At 53.0% G+C, this 18,953-nt stretch overlaps 1 protein-coding gene across 3 annotated transcripts in view; it reads right to left on the reverse strand.

The window, feature by feature from the left end:
- TXNDC16 (thioredoxin domain containing 16) overlaps nt 1-18,953 on the reverse strand; it is a 75,818-nt gene that overhangs the window by 40,484 nt on the left and 16,381 nt on the right. For all 3 annotated transcript variants that reach the window (XM_074996217.1, XM_074996215.1, XM_074996216.1), the window contains 7 exons: nt 16,981-17,184; nt 14,440-14,522; nt 9,371-9,444; nt 6,036-6,110; nt 3,891-4,012; nt 3,512-3,602; nt 134-290 (listed from right to left, as the gene is read on the reverse strand). In XM_074996217.1, coding sequence (XP_074852318.1) covers nt 134-290; nt 3,512-3,602; nt 3,891-4,012; nt 6,036-6,110; nt 9,371-9,444; nt 14,440-14,522; nt 16,981-17,149 — 771 coding nt within the window. In that variant the 5' untranslated portion in view covers nt 17,150-17,184. The remainder of the gene's footprint in view (nt 1-133; nt 291-3,511; nt 3,603-3,890; nt 4,013-6,035; nt 6,111-9,370; nt 9,445-14,439; nt 14,523-16,980; nt 17,185-18,953) is intronic.

Genomic DNA, 18,953 nt, shown 5'->3' on the forward strand with positions numbered 1-18,953 from the left:
CTCCATTCCAGACCCGCCCCCCCCCCCCCGAGGCCAACAGGAGCTTTTCCACTGACTTCAGCAGGGTCGAGGTTTTCCCCTCCCCTCATGAGCCTCCAGTGCAGACTATGACGCGTAGCATCGCAACCCATACCACCAGTGGGGCCGCCATCAGTTTGAGGTGTGTGTGTATGTTCAGCGTGGTCAAGGATTGCGCCATGGGAGTCCTCCTGCATGGCTGGGCCGGATCCAGGGCCCGCTGACAATGGCAGAAGAAGAGTCGAGCAGACAATGCGTCAGAAGTTTCGTGGCTAGGTGAGAAAAAGAAGACACGGGGTTTGTCACTGTTCCAGCCCAGCACTGTGCCTCCCCTCGGCGGTCCAGCAGGAGCAGCCACCTTCACCTTCTGGCTCCCAAGCTATGGTCCTTGTAGGTGGAGAGATGTGTTTCTCTCCCGCCTGACTAGAGTATGTCCTGGCTGCACAATTCCCAGCCTTCCCTGGGTGGTTCCCAGCAGAGACAGGCTGCCCAAGCGCACCGGCTGGCTTTCCCGTCAGAGACACGTAAGAGGTGTCATCGCTATAGAGACAAGGACCTGCACAGCTCACCCCATGCCAGGGTGGAGCACCCCAAGGAGCCAAGCATTCCAGAGAAACCCCATTAAAATCAATACAAGAATCCACATGCCTGCTAATGAGATTCTCAGGGCTCTCCCCCACCTTGGCAGGGGCTCCAGCAGGAGCAGTCCTTCAGCCCCTACCCCCGGGCAATTCCTTGTGGCTTCAAGTTCATCCCAGCTTCCGCTCAGAACAAGCATCCAGGCTTATAGGCCCCATCCTTCCCTACAGACTGGGCCCATTGTGGACCATCCACCCTGTTCCTTCACTGCACCAAGAACAAGGCCCTGAGCTAGCTTGAAATCAAGCTATTAATCCCAACCCCCTCTTTGTCTGATGGCCTCTGGCAAATCCACTTTGAACTTGCACACGCACTCCTCTTCGGGGAGCAGAATGACAGGAGCCTCTGCCTGATACCAGAGAAGGTGCACAGAGCACCACAATAAAACACACCCAGTGGAGCCCAATGGTATTAGATTGAATTCAGTGAGGTTTGCCTGAATTCACTGAAGCAACCTGGGCCCTCTGTGATCGAGCAGGGAACTGACCCGGAGACTCCTACAGGTTACGGTGGGGCCCTAACCCCTGGGATACGCTGTCACTTATTAAAGGGTGAAAACCAGAATATAAAGCAAAGAATCTCCTTTGGACCAAGGCTGGTTCCACCGAAGTCAAGGGACATGAGTGCAATGAACTGTGGGAGCCAAGTGATGGTCACACACGACCACTGAGGCAGAGTGCTTGCTGGGTCCTCGATAGACAGCGGTGTCATGGCTTTGGCTCATCCCAGGCAGGCTCCAGTTCAGCCACAGTTTATTGGTCTCAAAGGCATTGGTACCCCCCCAGCGCAGGAGTCACTGGGTGATGTTCTATGGCTCAGCTGATTCTCTAGGACTTCAGACTGGATGATCGTAACTGTCTCTTCTGGCCCCAACATCACGCAGTCAGGGCGCTCCAGCATGAGGCAGCACAGCTGCACCTTGGGGCTGATGAGGAGCGAAGGGAAGGAGAGAACAAATTCAGAGGGCTCAAGTTTTGCTGTTGCTTGCGCTGGCCCGAGCTGCAGCCTGTTACATTCACCTGTGCAAGCAGCAAGCTCTGGCAAACACTGTATTCTTCTGTATTCCACAACGACTGTCTCGTCCCTGCTGGTGCACCCAGAGACTTGACGCTGGAAAAACTCCCGGGAAAGGTTTGGGATTCGGATCATCGCATCGTTTCTTGGATCCTCAGCAAGATTTCCCTGATGCCTCCTGGTACGTGAGGTGTTCCGGTGTTACCGCGCTAGGAGCCAGGCCAGAATATAGTCAGAAATTGCCCCTTCTGTCCAGTGTTAGGGAAAGAGGCTCTGATCCCAATGCCTCACAGACTGGAGTACACAGGTTGGTTTGATTTTCCACTCAAAAACGTAAACTCCTCCCCATTAGCGCTCAGTCCCACCCCTGAATCCCCACCTCCGGCTGTGTGGGACTGAGACAGCAGCTCTACCTGCTATGATTTTCAGTGGAAGTTTAAAACCTCCAGGATGAGGGATGCGCACCGCAGCCTGGTGAGGCAGAAAAGACACAAGTTCTGGTGGACAAAGCTTGGGGCTCCGACACCAGGGCTACGTCTACACGTGCAGCCAACATCGAAATAGTCTATTTCGATGAACAACGTCTACACGTCCTCCAGGGCTGGCAACGTCGATGTTCAACTTCGACGTTGCTCAGCCCGACATCGAAATAGGCGCAGCGAGGGAACGTCTACACGTCAAAGTAGCACACATCGAAATAGGGATGCCAGGCACAGCTGCAGACAGGGTCACAGGGCGGACTCAACAGCAAGCCGCTCCCTTAAAGGGCCCCTCCCAGACACAGTTGCACTAAACAACACAAGATCCACAGAGCTGACAACTGGTTGCAGACCCTGTGCCTGCAGCATAGATCCCCAGCTGCCGCAGAAGCAGCCAGAAGCCCTGGGCTAAGGGCTGCTGCCCACGGTGACCATAGAGCCCCGCAGGGGCTGGAGAGAGAGCATCTCTCAACCCCCCAGCTGATGGCCGCCATGGAGGACCCGGCAATTTCGACGTTGCGGGACACGGATCGTCTACACGGTCCCTACTTCGACGTTGAACGTCGAAGTAGGGCGCTATTCCTATCTCCTCATGAGGTTAGCGACTTCGACGTCTCGCCGCCTAACGTCGAAGTTAACTTCGAAATAGCGCCCGACGCGTGTAGACGCGACGGGCGCTATTTCGAAGTTGGTGCCGCTACTTCGAAGTAGCGTGCACGTGTAGACGCAGCTCAGGATAGCAGTCAGAAAAACCAGCTCTTCACTGGTTAACTGGCCCCGTTCACTAGGGACATCAGTGAGGAGCTGCAGAGGTGCCATCCCGCATGGCTTTTCCAGTAACTCTTTGGAGCACGGCTGCATGTTCAGTTCAATGGAGGGGCAAAGGCTGATACTAGTTCTACTGAAATGGGCACAGTTCAGCCACTTCTGCAGGCAGATTCTGCTACATTTCCAGCAAAGAGTTCTCCCCTCCGTGGGTAGTCTTGTTCACTTCAACGGTGCTGGTTATGGAGCTCTCAAAACCTGGGTCTGTGCTTCTTCCTGCAGGGAACTGTGACCAAGCCACCGGCATAAACAGTTTAGAAGAGTCCCTTTTTCAGAGAGCTGCATCCAGGGCTGGTGGCATAAGCAGAAGGGGTGGGGCATTGGGCAGAAGGGGCGGGGCTAAGGAAGCCAGCCCTCTGTGACACCCACACCACGCCACACCTCCAACACCAGCTCTCAGAGCTGCCTGGACTGCATCATGTAGGACTCTGCCGGCTATTTAAAGGGCCCGTAGCCTGGGGCCCTTTTAAATCACCAGGCCCCAAGCAAGTGCCCTATTACCCGCCACCACTGTTGGCGACCCTGGTTGTACCCACCCAATGTGCTTCAACAGCTCTACTTCTGTGCTTAGAACAAACTGGTGGGTGGTACCATATACAAAAGCAGCTTCCATCACCGCTCTGTGCTCTAAAAAATTTAAAAAAAAACACGCTCCAGTTAATACATTCTTAGTCCACTCCCTCCCCTATGCAAACGGTTACAGCTAGATTTTCAGAACTGGCCTCAAGAAAACTATATGCCGGACTAAATTTGCATGCATTCCTGTGTACCCTACGCCAGGGTGGATTGTTCTGAAAAAGAAAACAACGTGTCAGGAGAGCTGGGTCAGAAATTCAGTTCTGCGCTATCTTATTAAAAAAAAAACACCGAAAAAGCTCTTGAAGGGATATGAAGATGGAAGGTTGATTTTAATACCTGGTGTTCCAATTGCCGGCACATATGCCAAGACGATATTGGATCTTCCCTTCAGAGAATTTTCTAGATTCTGGAGCTCCAGCAGCGTTGTAATATATTTAACTTCGTTAAAGAGAAGGGCACTGAGAAGACAGAAATATCTCATTGACGGCGTTGGCCTTCAAAAGGACATGGAGGGTAGGTCTACACAGCACAGTTATTTCGAAATAACTAACCTAGAGCATACATGACGCAGCCACTATTTCAAACCAAACTCAAAACAGTGGTTGGCTTTTTTTGAAATTGGTAAACCTCCTTCTTCAGGCACCCCAACGACCTCGGTCAAGGGACTGATGATGATGATGGAACCTCCTTCTATGAGGAATAGCATCTATTTTGAAACAGTTATTTGGAGATAGGGGCTGTTAGGACAGGGAACAGCGCCTATTTTGAAATGAGCCTTAGCGCATCCAATGGTTCTGTTTCGAAATAGGCTCTGTGGCTTTGTCTACATTACGGAGAACTTTCGAAAGAAGCCCGTCCAGAAGATCTCTTCCGAAAGGACTTCTTTCGAACAAGTGCGTCCACCCACGAAAAAGCCGACCAAAAGAGTGATCTGCTCTTTCGAAAGACAGCGTCCACACAGCCCCTGCTCTTTTGAAAGAAAGGACCAGGGATAGAAAAATCCGGCACCACGAGGACAGCTCGTTCGAAAAGAAAGGCCTGCGGAGCATCCACACAAGATTTCTTTTGAGGGAAGCTTTCAAAAGGGGGCGCTCTTCCTGAAACGGGAGAAGAAGAGTGCTTTCGAAAGGAGCGCCACGTTCTTTCGATTTACTTTCGAAAGAAGGCTTTGTGCGTGTAGATGCGCTGTGGGAGCTTTCGAAAGAGCCCCTGACCTTCCAAAAATCTTTCGCAAGAGCTTACCAGTGTAGCTGCAGCCTATGTGCGTAGACGCTGTTTTTCGAAAGCGCTAAGTGCTATTTCGAAACGCATTTTGTGTGTAGCGGCCTTATTCTGAAACAAGTTATTTCAGAAGAGCTCTTCTGGAATAGCTGTCTCGGAATAAGGCTGCTGTGCAGACAGACCTGGAGAATCGGAACCCACAACTGCCGGCAAAAAGCAGAGTCGATGAGCCTCTGGCTACCTGCCTTGGGATGCAGCAAGTGCAACGGCTCCAATTGGGCCCCAGAATTCATTGCACAGGTTTGCTGGACGTGCGCCGACAGAGAGGACAGCCCCCCGCTCAGCAGGGATCCGCCCCCAGGATGCCCCACGTTCATGCTTAGGCCAGGCTTCAGGTCCAAAGTGGCCATCTGCCCTGTTTTGGCGGGGACAGCCCCGTATTTCGGGTGCCAGGAAGGCATCACAATTTATTTTAAGAAAAGGGCTAATTGCCCTGGATTAGGGCCCCCTGCTGAGCTGCCCTTTCCCCCTGAACAGGGGACACAAGCTGCCACCTGGCTCCCAGCTCCCCAAGGCTTGGGGGGGACTAGCAGCCAGATCGGCACGGCTGCCACTACTTCCCCAGCTCTCCGCGGCTTGTGGGTGATGGGAGACAGGCCAGTGCAGCTGCTGCCCAACTCTCCACAGCTCAAGGGAGCTGGGAGCCGGACTGGCATGGCTGCCGCCCTGTTCCCAGCTCACCACGGTTTGGGGAAGCCAGAAGCTTTGTCGGTGGGGCTACAGTCCCATTCCTGACAAGTAGCAGAGAGGTGGCCGTGTTAGTCTGTGCCTTTGAGAACAACAAGAAGCATAAGCTTTCGTGGGCAAAGAAGGTTGCATCTGACGAAGTGAGTCTTTGCCCAAAAAAGCTTATAGACCAACAGATATTTTGGAGCATAAGGTGCCACAGGACTTCTTGTTAGTCCCATTCCTGGCGCTCTGAAGCATGGGCAGCCAGAAGGCACAGCCGCCCCCTGCAGCCAAGGAGCACCCATTCCCCCCAGCAGGCTGGCAACCCCCACAAGGCAGCCACTGCCTCAGCAGTGTGACCATCTGTCCCGTTCTGGTCCGGACAGTCATATTTCAGGTGCCAGGAAGGCGTCATCCCTCCCCCCCAGGGTGTCCCGTATTTGGCCTAGGTGAAATAGGGTCACCCTATTCAAGCAAGAAGCGAAAGACAGAGCAAATGATCTCACACAGCTGAACGTTCACTCTACTTACAACAGGGTGTTGGCGACAATGGCATTCACGTCGAACAAGGCGTCTGTGGGGAATTCTCTGAGCAACACGTTGCCTCTGGGAAGGAGAACAAACAACCAAGCCAGAAAACAACAGGGAGGTAATTCCTCCTCGCAGTTGTGCTTCCCGGGCCTGATTCTTTTTGTAGGCTCTAAACCAGAAGGGACCACTCTGACAATCTAACATGACCTCCACCCTAACTGGCCACACAATTCCTGCCTCATATTGAATAATGAACTTGTATTGAACAATGCCTTGGTTTGAACTCGCGCATTGATCTTTTCAGACGGACATCCCCCAAAATGCACATGTGAGCAGAGACAAGACGAATCCCCTTAAGTGAGATGGTCCAGTTAAAAGGACAGCGTTGTGTAAGGGATATGAACACAAATGGGTGCTGGGCACCTAACTGCTTTAGGTGCTTTTGGTGTTGCCTTCAATCTAAGAAGCCTGAAAGGGATCCAGAACTAATCCTGTGTTCACCCACTTTGCATTAATTTCAACGCATTTTGCATCAGATACTTTGTCAGGCAGCAAGTGTGATCAGCGGTGAGCACACGGAGCCCATGCATGCTCGAGTGGTGCTGTGTGCTCCTCTAGTGACTGGGGCACATGGGTTAGCGTACCTTCAGAATTTTTCATCAAAGTGTCAGTGAAAATCCAGCTTCCACAAAACACATTTCAGTGCAAAATGAAATCCCATTTTTTACTGGCTCAACAGCTCCGAACAATGCAGTGCCACACGGCAATTGTCATTTGAGGGCCTCATGCCCCTTCTCCACCAGGGGCCAGGCTTCCTGGCTGGACTACATTTTCCATGAGGCACCTTAGCCACCCTCTGGCTGAACTTCTACAGTGCATCAAGGGAGTTACAACCATGATGCATCATGGGAAATGCAGTGCGGTCTTTTCCCCACCCCATAATCAAATCCTGAAGTCAGTCTCTTGTCTCTGCTCCTTGTAACATCAGCCTCTTCGTTTGTTAAAAAGGAACAGGAAGTGCCTGCTTACACTCAAGTTCTCGGTGTGAAATGACTACAGTTAGCTTGCACAAATATCTGCTTCCTCCGGACTAACACCGAGCAACGTATCTTCAACAAAGAAAGGAAGAATCACAGGCACCTCTTGTAAGGACTAACCCAAGGGTGGGTAGGGGGCCACTGACCCACAGACAAACCATTTGGCAGCCACATAAAAGTGAGAAGCAAAAAAAAAAAACCCACAAAAAACCCCCAGGGATGTCGCCACTGATGAGACACCTCACTCCCCTCACACTGCAGCACCAGAGGTGTGGAGAAGTGGGGCACTGGGGTTCAGGGCTTCCCCAAGGCCAGATTAACTCTTCTGGGGCCCAGGGTGGACACAAAACTGTGGGGTTCGGGATTCATGTAAGGGAGGGGGCTGCCAAGGAGTGGATGTGGGGTCTGGGTGGGAGGCAGGGTGCAGGAGCAGCATGTTGTGTGTGGGGTCTGGACAGGAGGTTGGGGTAGGGGTCTGGCTGGGTGGGAGGGTGCAGAACAGGCTGGGGTGGGGCTCTGGCTGGGTGGGAGGGTTCAGAACAGGCTGGGGTGGGGCTCTGGCTGGGTGGGAGGGCGCAGAACAGGCTGGTGTGGGGCTCTGGCTGGGTGGGAGGGCGCAGAACAGGCTGGGGTGGGGCTCTGGCTGGGTGGGAGGGCGCAGAACAGGCTGGGGTGGGGCTCTGGCTGGGTGGGAGGGCGTAGAACAGGCTGGGGTGGGGCTCTGGCTGGGTGGGAGGGTGCAGAACAGGCTGGGGTGGGGCTCTGGCTGGGTGGGAGGGTGCAGAACAGGCTGGGGTGGGGCTCTGGCTGGGCGGGAGGGTGCAGAACAGGCTGGGGTGGGGCTCTGGCTGGGCGGGAGGGTGCAGAACAGGCTGGGGTGGGGCTCTGGCTGGGTGGGAGGGTGCAGAACAGGCTGGGGTGGGGCTCTGGCTGGGTGGGAGGGTGCAGAACAGGCTGGGGTGGGGCTCTGGCTGGGCGGGAGGGCGTAGAACAGGCTGGGGTAGGGATCTGGCTGGGCAGAAGGGTGCAGAACAGGCTGGGGTGGGGCTCTGGCTGGGCGGGAGGGTGCAGAACAGGCTGGGGTGGGGCTCTGGCTGGGCGGGAGGGTGTAGAACAGGCTGGGGTGGGGCTCTGGCTGGGTGGGAGGGCGTAGAACAGGCTGGGGTGGGGCTCTGGCTGGGCGGGAGGGTGCAGAACAGGCTGGGGTGGGGCTCTGGCTGGGCGGGAGGGTGCAGAACAGGCTGGGGTGGGGCTCTGGCTGGGCGGGAGGGTGCAGAACAGGCTGGAGTGGGGCTCTGGCTGGGCGGGAGGGTGCAGAACAGGCTGGGGTGGGGCTCTGGCTGGGCGGGAGGGTGCAGAACAGGCTGGGGTGGGGCTCTGGCTGGGCGGGAGGGTGCAGAACAGGCTGGAGTGGGGCTCTGGCTGGGCGGGAGGGTGCAGAACAGGCTGGGGTGGGGCTCTGGCTGGGCGGGAGGGTGCAGAACAGGCTGGGGTGGGGCTCTGGCTGGGCGGGAGGGTGCAGAACAGGCTGGGGTGGGGCTCTGGCTGGGCGGGAGGGTGCAGAACAGGCTGGGGTGGGGCTCTGGCTGGGCGGGAGGGTGCAGAACAGGCTGGGGTGGGGCTCTGGCTGGGCGGGAGGGTGCAGAACAGGCTGGGGTGGGGCTCTGGCTGGGCGGGAGGGTGCAGAACAAGCCAGGGTCCTTCCCCTCCTCTGGTCTGGCCCATTCCTCCCATTCCCACCCAGGATGGGCACAAGGCAAACGCCTCTCAGGGGTGACCTAGGGATGCCTAGTTCTGCCTGGGCATGGGGAGGGGGAGGACAGGATGACCTCATGAGGTCCCTTCCAGCCCTACATTTCCAGGCGTCTATGACAACTGTCCCCTTGGCAGAACTCCAGAGATCCTGGGCCAGGTACCTATTGACACAGCTCCATTGAAAACAATGGAACACCAGTTTACACCAGTTTAGAGCGTTGTCCATTGTATTCTCCCAGTGAGCCCACACACCAAACATCAGAGAGGCAAAACCAGCGGTTCCCCCTTGTACTTCCAGGGTGATCCTAGAAGCATCCAAGACGGGCAGTTGGCCTGACACACGTGGGGCTGATTTAACTGGGGGTCTTTCCACTAGTTTCAAAGGATCACAGTGGAAAGCGTCCCCTTCACTGCTAACATCCGGTCAGCCTCCGAGACATCAGCTCACCTGCACCGGTTCCTTAAAACCGTGCAACGAAAAAGCTTTCAAAAACAATCCATGGGGTTTTATTTAGTCAACAGCATGCAATAAATGCCACTCACCTGAAGAGGTACGCCTTCATTATAGCGTTTGCTTTCCTGCAATATCTTGACACATCTTCTTGGAGACAATTAACCTACACATTTAAAACAAGTTATTATAATTCCCGACGCACAGATAGCTACCAGTACGTAAAGTCTGACATGTTTTATGCTTCGATGGCACAAGAGAGAACTTTTAAAACAAAGATACCATGAAGCGATCATGTGAATGGGATCCACCAGTTGAGATTTTACAAGCACAGAAGCCAGGAAATTCCATGCCATGGTTCTCAGACAAACGTCGGTTCGCTGCCTTGATTCGATTTCACACATTTGCGCCTGTAGTAATTCCAAACTGTGGTTCATTGCAAGGTACCAATTTGCACAAGACAACGTTTATGTAGAGCTGTCCCCATACATGATTAGAGGAGCAGTGTGAAGATACAGAGAGGTATTACGGTGAGCGTGAGACCAGGGAGGTGGATAAGATGATGAGGAATATTAAGAGGAAGTGGCAGCTGAAGCAGATGGCGACAAAGGTGAGAACAAAGAGGTGCTCTTGAGCAAGAAGATTGTGCAGCTATATCGTCATATATTGCACCGATCTGTACAAAGCACAGTTGGACCTGAGTGTCTCAGAGAGACTGATTGGAGAACTGAAAGAGATTATCTCGGCTGAGCATCGACAGTGAGACTGATATTTTGAAGGAGGAAGGAGAAAGAGCAGTGAGAAAACTAAAGAACAGTAAGAGGCCTGGAAATGATAAGATCGCGGGAAAGATGACTGTGGAGAAAGTATGACTCAGGAAATACGCTGACTACATAATGTAGCATGGGAATAAGGGAAAGCACCTAAGGAATGGACAAGATCTGTGTTAGTGATATTACACAAGAAAGGAAGTGCATTGGAGTGCAAGAAGTACAGAACCATTGCCCGAACGAGTCATCTAGGCAAGGTGCTGATGATACTGATGGAGAGACTGAGATCACAGATAGATCATCTAGCGGATGAGCAAGCAGGGTTCAGGAAAGATAGAAATACCACACAGCAGATATTGGCACTAAGACTGATAGCAGAGAAAGCTCGACGAAAGAACAAGAACACACACACTTGCTCTGTCGATTTTCAGAAGGCATTTGACAGTATAGATCAGTCATACAGAGTCGTATGGAGCAGATAGCAGACTGATACAGTTGTTGAAGAACATCAATGAAAATGCAGAGCAGAGGTGAAAATGTGCAGAGTTGGGAAGTTGGTTTAAAACAAGTAGAGGTAAGAGACAAGGGCTGTATCTAAACTGGGCCCTACTGCCCACAGTTTGATGTAAATAACTTAGACTTAGGTCCGCCTGCATGTCTGGGCACACTGGGCAACAAGTGTTTTCAAATAAGCAGCATCAAAAATGCAAAATGGCAGCTCATTTTCATATTTGCTTGGTTAATGTGCATATTCATGTGGTTATTTGCATGTCCACAGCAGAAATCAAGCAGTGTAGACATGGTTCTGCCAGGAAAAACCCACTTTGTCAGCAGCCCCTTATGCCTGGAAAAAATCGGACATAAGGGACTGCCAACAAAGGGAGTTTTTGCCAGCAAAACTGCATCCACACAGCCCAATTTCTGTGGTAAACATGCAAATTAGCATCATGAATATGCACATTAATTATTTAAATATGCAAATGATTCTGTATTTTGCATTTTCGAGACCGCTTACTTGCATCAACCTGTCTGCACTAGGGCTCAGTGTAGACACGGCCAAGTAAATCCTATATTGCTGAGTATCTTCACCATGCACCTAGACAGAACGATGGACAAGATCAAGGAAGCGGTAGAAGGGATATCAGCGCATGGGATGACAATCAGCACCTTGAGGTTCGCAGATGATATAGTTATTACTGAAGAACATGAGGAGAAGCTAGCGAGAACAGTGCAGGTGCTAAACAAGGAAGGGAACCGGTACGGACTGATTATGAACATTGATCATACAAAAGCAATGGTATTTGGGGATAAGGAAATAGGAAGGAAGATCAGTTCAGACAGGATCCAACTAAAGAAGTTTACGTATCTGGGAAGCAACATAACATATGATCTAGACTGTAAGAAGGAAATAGCGACTAGCATAGCAAAAGCAAGAAAGCGTTTGAAGGCGATGGATAAGATCTGGGAAAGCAAAGCAATTAGCTTAGGAACGAAGATGAGAGTCTTGAAAACATGCGTATTCAGCAGCACTTTGTACGGATGTGAGACGTGGGTGATAACAAAAGATTAGAAGAGGCCTTCAAGGGGAGTTGTTGAGAATAGGATGGATGCAGAAGGTCACCAACGAGGAGTTATGTAGGAAGATACAGCCGAAAGAGAACCTGATGCAGAAGGTTATACAACAGAAGTTACAGCTATTCAGGCGTATCTGCAGAATGAACAACAAACGAAAAATGAAGACCCTGGTATTCGGTATAATGCACATTTCGAATAGGAGGAGCAGACCTCACAGAGAATGGGTAGATGATATGAGCTGTGTCTACACGTGCATGCTACTTCGAAGTAGCGGCACTAACTTCGAAATAGCGCCCGTCGCGGCTACACGCGTCGGGCGCTATTTCAAAGTTAACTTCGACGTTAGGCGGCGAGACGTCGAAGTCGCTAACCTCATGAGGGGATCGGAATAGCGCCCTACTTCGATGTTCAACGTCGAAGTAGGGACCGTGTAGACGATCCGCGTCCCGCAACGTCGAAATTGCCGGGTCCTCCATGGCGGCCATCAGCTGGGGGGTTGAGAGATGCTCTCTCTCCAGCCCCTGCGGGGCTCTATGGTCACCGTGGGCAGCAGCCCTTAGCCCAGGGCTTCTGGCTGCTGCTGCGGCAGCTGGGGATCCATGCTGCAGGCACAGGGTCTGCAACCAGTTGTCGGCTCTGTGGATCTTGTGTTGTTTAGTGCAACTGTGTCTGGGAGGGGCCCTTTAAGGGAGCGGCTTGCTGTTGAGTCCGCCCTGTGACCCTGTCTGCAGCTGTGCCTGGCACCCGTATTTCGATGTGTGCTACTTTGGCGTGTAGACGTTCCCTCGCTGCGCCTATTTCGATGTGGTGCCGCGCAACGTCGAAGTTGAACATCGACGTTGCCAGCCCTGGAGGACGTGTAGATGTTATTCATCGAAATAGCCTATTTCGATGTTGCTACATCGAAATAAGCTATTTCGATGTTGGCTTCACGTGTAGACGTAGCCATAGTGAACTGGTCCGGAGTTAGTCTACAGAAACTAAGCCACTCCACACTGGACAGGGAGCGATGGAAGGAAATGGTGAGGGAGGCATCGGACGCCAACGAGTGCTGAGCCCCATGGTTGGTGATGATGATGATGATGATGATGATGATGTCCCATACATAGGACGGCTTGGGATGACCATCCCAGACACTGTAATTTGGGGGCCCTGTGGTGGCCACCCCAACCATGCAATGGAAGGGAAAGTCCCCCACATGGAAGTTACCCCGTGGGGCCCAGGGCAGCCTTGCAGATTACCAGGGAAGGAGAGAAGAGGCTGGGTCAGGCCTCCTTTCACTCACTGCAATGGCAGGAGCTGTGGGAAGCAGAGTGATGCATGCAGTAACCTGCTCCACTCTGCTGCCATCTCCCGGCTGGGTCACTCCACTTCACTGGGGTGGGAGGAAGCAGAGAGTGCTGCCTCCAGCCTGCTCCGCTTCCCCGAGAGACGCAGGACTCAGGGAAGCAAAGGGGAGTGGGACGGGGGTGGGACAGGGGAACTCCATTTCCCACCATCACAAGGGCTGTGTCTACACGTGCCCCAAACTTCGAAATGGCCATTTCGAAGTTTACTAATGAAGCGCTGAAATGCATATTCAGCGCTTCATTAGCATGCGGGCGGCAGCGGCGCTTCGAAATTGACGAGCCTTGCCGCCGCGTGGCGCGTCCAGACGGGGCTCCTTTTCGAAAGGGCCCCGCCTACTTCGAAGTCCCCTTATTCCCATGAGCTCATGGGAATAAGGGGACTTTGAAGAAGGTGGCGTCCTTTTGAAAAGGAGCCCCGTCTGGACGCGCCACGCGGCGGCAAGGCTCGTCAATTTCGAAGCGCCGCTGCCGCCCGCATGCTAATGAAGCGCTGAATATGCATTTCAGCGCTTCATTAGTAAACTTCGAAATGGCCATTTGCATGGCCATTTCGAAGTTTGGGGCACTTGTAGACACAGCCAGGGAGTGGAGGGCTGGGTCCTTCTGCTGCTCCCCCACTGGTAATCCCCATGGTAACTTCTCTCAGGGGAGGTGCTCTGAGGAAGGGATGGAGCAGAGGGGGGCCTCAGGGGAAGGGGTGAAGTAGGGGTGGAGCAGAGGCTGGGAACGGGGGGAGGGACCTGGGGTGGGGAAGTTCTGCTAGGCCCCAGGTCCCCCTAGCTATCTCCCCGCATTTGTGTGTTCATATAAAAGGCTGAAGAAACTTTTTTTTACACTTCTCGAAGTATCTGGCTTGAAAGCAAGTGTGCGAAATACTAACCCATAGGTCATCTTTGCCTTGGGATAAGGATTAACAGTTCAGCAGGTTGAAAAATGGTGGTTCCCTGCCCCACAGGAAATGCAGATTTTTTTTTCAGCCAAAATTTAAATACCAAAAATATCACCATTGAGAAATGCGGATGTAGTGCTTCCCATTGGCCTCCGTAAGCAGTGTTCAGTCTACCTCACCCATGATGAACCACAGCCCCTGCCACCGAAGAGGGGAGGTAATGCATGATGGGAGTCGCGGGCCGTGATCCATACAGGGAGACCCCTGGGCTCCCATGGAACCCCACAGAGTTTAATGGCTCTCCAGCCAGTTCCAGGGGGTTGCCAGCAAAGAGCCAGCTAACAAGGCTGGATAGATGACAGCAGCACCTTCCCAATTAGCAGCCTAGTGTTGCTAGTCCTGCAATTTAGAGATAACTGTCTGCTGAGAACATCTTAATACATCTGTTACATAGACAGTGACAACATAACCACTGATACGGAGAACTGCCCCGTGTGAGGAAAATTACAGCCCCACCAGAAAGCAGCTGGGAAGTCTACATTCCTCAGCTAGGAAAATCAATGTCATGGTCCATTTACCTTCACCACCGAAATCCCGTAGTCCTGGAGAGCACCAGCCGAGTTCTCTAGCTGGTCCAGAAACAGGCGGACACTTGGAGAAACTGGAACACCAAGAAAAAAGCTGGTTTCTCTACATCTCCGGTCCTCTTACGTATCAGGTAAAGTAGCTGGAACAAAACCTCGCGTCACCTAATCTCTGCGGACCAGGCTGAGTTACCCTTATTCACACCGAGCAGAAGTTTGCTCCACAAGTGTCCTCATGCATTCCAGCAGAGCTACTTGAAGCGTCGGCTACTTGGCAATGCGATATGGGTGTGACACGCTGACCTGATCTGCCTTCTTTTCCCATTAGGGACGTTAACAGGTCAGGTGGCCCTTGCTGATGAACTCTGCACTGAGGGGACTTTTTTTGTTGTAGTTTTTGGGATTTTCACCTATTTTGTTATACACAAACGCACGACCAGAACATTCTGCTGAGGAGACTGACCCCTCCGCAGCCGAATCCCCTCCACGCTGGAATTCAGCAGCTGCTCTAGCAGCAGGCGGAGGGGTACCGCGTCTGTAGGTATCTCTGTCAGCCTCTCCCTGCATAAGACGAGCAGGGCGCTCACCTTCCAGACTGCCGGGCTGCAGTCTGAGAGTCCCAGGGCAGCTACCATGCAGAGTGGCAGGCAGAAGAACAGGGGTAGATGAAGATAAATCATGCAGACACTGGATACCCTCATTGGTCAGATACCAGTATAAGTATCTCCAAGCAAACTGCTCCTTCCCATAGCCAGGGGATGTCAGTGACTTTCCAAACAGGGAGGTTGGGCACGTTCCCGTTGGCCAGCTCTGGGTGTTTCGGCATGTGAACACCTTTCTTGGCCACCACCACTCCCTCCTTAAAAAGGAGTTTGCAGGTGGCAATCCGGTTCTTCTTGGGCTCCAACATGGCGACAGTAACGGTGAGCCCAAGAGCCGCACGGAGCTAGAGCAGCCCCAGCCACAGAGGGGCTGGCGGGACCTCGCGGCCGTGGCAGGACGATGGGGCGGGCGTTCATTTAAAACAGTTAACGGGTTAAGTGCTCACCCGTTAACCATTTTAACATCCCTGTTTCCCATTTTTCAGAGAGGGGCCATATTACAGTAAGGTCTCAGAGAGCGCCACCCCAGAGGACGCGACCCCGCTCTTACGCAGCTGACCCCAGTTCCTAGAGTAAACCCTGGAAATGCGCCATTTCCAGTTGTGCTTAACTTGGTCACCCCCAGCTACACACAGCCCTGGCTCAGCTCCCCGCACCCCACAGCTCACCGCCCGCGCGTAGCTCCGGCTCACCTGCCACCCTCATGCTCAGCTCTGGCTCCGGCTCACCACCCCTCACCTGCAGCTCCAGTTCAACCCCCCACTGCCCTGTTTTAAACCCCCAGCGCATGGCCCAACTTCCATCCTCCCGCGCCGGTTCAGCCCCCTGAATGTGGCTCCAGTTCAAACCATCCCCCTGCCCGGCTCTGGTTCAACTCCTTCACCCCAGTTCAAACCCCCCGTGGCCCAGCTCACCATCCGAGCAGGGCTCCTGCTCACCACCCCCGCACACAGCTCCGGCTCAACTCCCCCTTTTTTCCCCCTGCAGCCCTAGCCCACCCCAGGCTTAGCCCCCACTGCCCGCCTCCCACAGCCCCAGCCCACCGCCAGGCTTAACCCTCCCCAACTGCCCCTCCCCACCCCAGAACTTACCTTTCTGCTGCTTCCCCGGCTGCAGAACGTGCGTTCCGCCAGGGAAAAAGCCACACCCCCACTTACGCGAAATCTGGGTTACGCGAGGGCGTGGGGAACAGAACGCTCGGGTAACTCGCAGGTCTGCTCTACTTCCTCTTCCCCCACAGAGGCACTTTCGGAGAGAAACACAACCCCCTTCCTGCCCGTTAATCCACAGGAGAGCTCTACGTGCACGCAGCACCCTAACGAAGGCGAGAGAGGCTAACAGAGACGCAGGGGTCTGTCCATACCCCTCAGCCTGCAGGATGGGTGCCTCCAACAGGCACAGCAATGGGAAATTGCCCATTGCCTGACATTTCTATAGTCATCGGTGGGAATATGCAAGGCGGTTGGTAAACTCCTGTTCTAAGGTTACATCTACATGACCGCGAAAGTCCAACCCGCTCAGGGTTGATCTTTTGGGGTTTGATTGCATGTGTCTCGTTTGGATGCACGAAATTGACCTCTCAGGGGATCACAGCTGACCCCTGTACTCCTTGCGAGACACGAGGTCCCATCGACCTTCCCCAGTATGGACACCCAAGGTAGTCGAGTGCAGTTATGGCTGTAGCTAGAAGTGCATATCTGTGGTCAACTTTCTTTGTCTAGCATAGCCATAGCCTTAGACATGAAATTTGATCTGCTCTTTCAAACTACGCAGGGTTTCAAGGTTTCAAAGAACTGTGACCATCTGATTTCTCCATCACCAAAGAGGTCTTTTCAACAGCGACCATGTTATTCAGTCTCCCAGTGTCATGAGACTTTGCTCATTTCTCCTGCAAAGCCAGGATGACGAAAACACGTGTATTTAGAATACGTACCGTCTCGACTAAAATAAACGAGGGATGCTCTTCCTGGTTGCGAGGTACTGAAATACTCCTGGGGGCTCAGCTCCTGCAGCGCATTTGCATTTCTTGCCAGAGACAAGTAATAAGCACGTAACAGCAGGAGAGCAATGTACGATCCTGCTCCATTCATTGTGGAGAGCATGATTTCATCAGCGAAAGTCACTGCAGAAGCCACATCTGGAAAAAAAAATATCTGCTGTTTACATAGTTTTCCTGACCAGACAAATAGGATGAGGCCAATGAACAACACTGATTAAAATGAGAGTTTATCTAACTATGAAAATTGCAGATGAACGTAGTTATGGCAAAGCTAATGAGGACTAAAGTGCAGGCTATCTCTGTTTCTTGCAAGTCTACAGAGCCTGCATCCTCAGCACCCTCCTTTATGGCAGCGAGACTTGGACCCTGTATGCCTGCCAGGAAAAGAGGCTGAACGTCTTCCACTTGCGCTGCCTCAGGCGCATCCTTGGAATATCATGGAAGGACAGAGTGACCAACACCGCCACCCTCGAGCAAGCTGGAATCCCAACCATGCACACCCTCCTCAGGCAGCGTCTGCTCCGCTGGCTTGGCCATGTCCACAGGATGAATGATGGAAGGATTCCAAAAGACATCCTGTATGGTGAGCTAGCCTCTGGCAAAAGACCTCCCGGATGTCCCCAGCTGCGCTACAAAGATGTCTGCAAGAGAGACCTCAGAGAGGCAGACATCGAGCTGGACAACTGGGAAGAACTAGCAGACGACCGCAGCAGATGGAGGCAGGGGTTACACAAGGGCCTTCAGAAGGGTGAGATGAAGATCAGACAGCTAGCAGAGGAGAAGCGAGTGCACAGAAAGCACACTAAGGACTTGCCAGACACCCACCACATCTGCAAGAGATGCAGCAAGGACTGTCACTCTCGTGTGGGCCTTCATAGTCACAGTAGACGCTGTAAATGAAGTCCTCAATTGAAACAATGAAGGGCACGATCCATAGTCTATGCAGACTGAAGGATGCCGCCTACTACTACTATCTCTGTTTCTTATTAGTTACATTTGGAACTGCAAAATGTTCTGCGGTTGTGCTTTCGGGCTGTTTGGCTTTGTTGAGATGGTTAAAGAAAGTCAAGTATCCAGAAATCACGCTCAGCTGCAAACCGATCTTTGAATGTACGAACTCTGCCCTCCACTCTCAAGTTCTCATTAGGGACGAATTAAGATCAAACTAGCCTCCTGCCCTCTGCAGAGCGTGCCTTGCATGACCAGAGTTTTCAAAATGGAAAGGGCTGATTAGCCACTTCCTTGTTTCAGTTTATACCAGTTCCATTGGAGGGAAATCAGGGCAACCCCTCGGCCAGCCATCTTACCACGCCCACCGCTGGTCCGGAAGGGAGCAGACACAGGGATGTTTATGGGACTCTTCCCCATCATCCACGCACAGAAGGTGAAACTCACGCCCCCTTCTCCTGGAGGCAAAGCTGGAGTCGAGACTTCTCCAAAGCTTTGGGAGCTTGATCCAGCCTCTGACGTTTTTGTGCAGGAGATAGGGCAGCTCTGCAGCTGTCATCCCTGAATTGCCAGGGGCCAGAGCTCCTGCAGCAGTGTTAAGAAGCTGCTCCTTCTCTCCTCTTCTCTGTGCTGCTCGGTGGGGAGCTGGCACAGAGTCCCCTGCCTCCCAGTGGGTCACCTCACCATGGCTGCCCAATCCCCAGACAGCAGCAACACTGCAACATGGCTCTGGTAGGAACCTTCCACAGACCCATGGCGTTTGGGCAGAGGTGCGAGTGGGCTGGTGTGGGCTGGGACACCACAACAGCAAGAACCAGCCACCAGCCGGGCCCTCACGCTGCCGACTGTATGCTTCCTGGTCAGGCGTGGGAGGCAAAAGGGGCAGCTAGGTTAAAACACTGCCATGGCAATGCTGCCAAAGCCAACCAGCAGGGTTGCCAAGAAGGAGAACAAGAAGG

The sequence above is a fragment of the Carettochelys insculpta genome, chromosome 6 (assembly GCF_033958435.1).
Source record: "Carettochelys insculpta isolate YL-2023 chromosome 6, ASM3395843v1, whole genome shotgun sequence".
In the NCBI taxonomy this organism is placed as follows: domain Eukaryota; kingdom Metazoa; phylum Chordata; order Testudines; family Carettochelyidae; genus Carettochelys; species Carettochelys insculpta.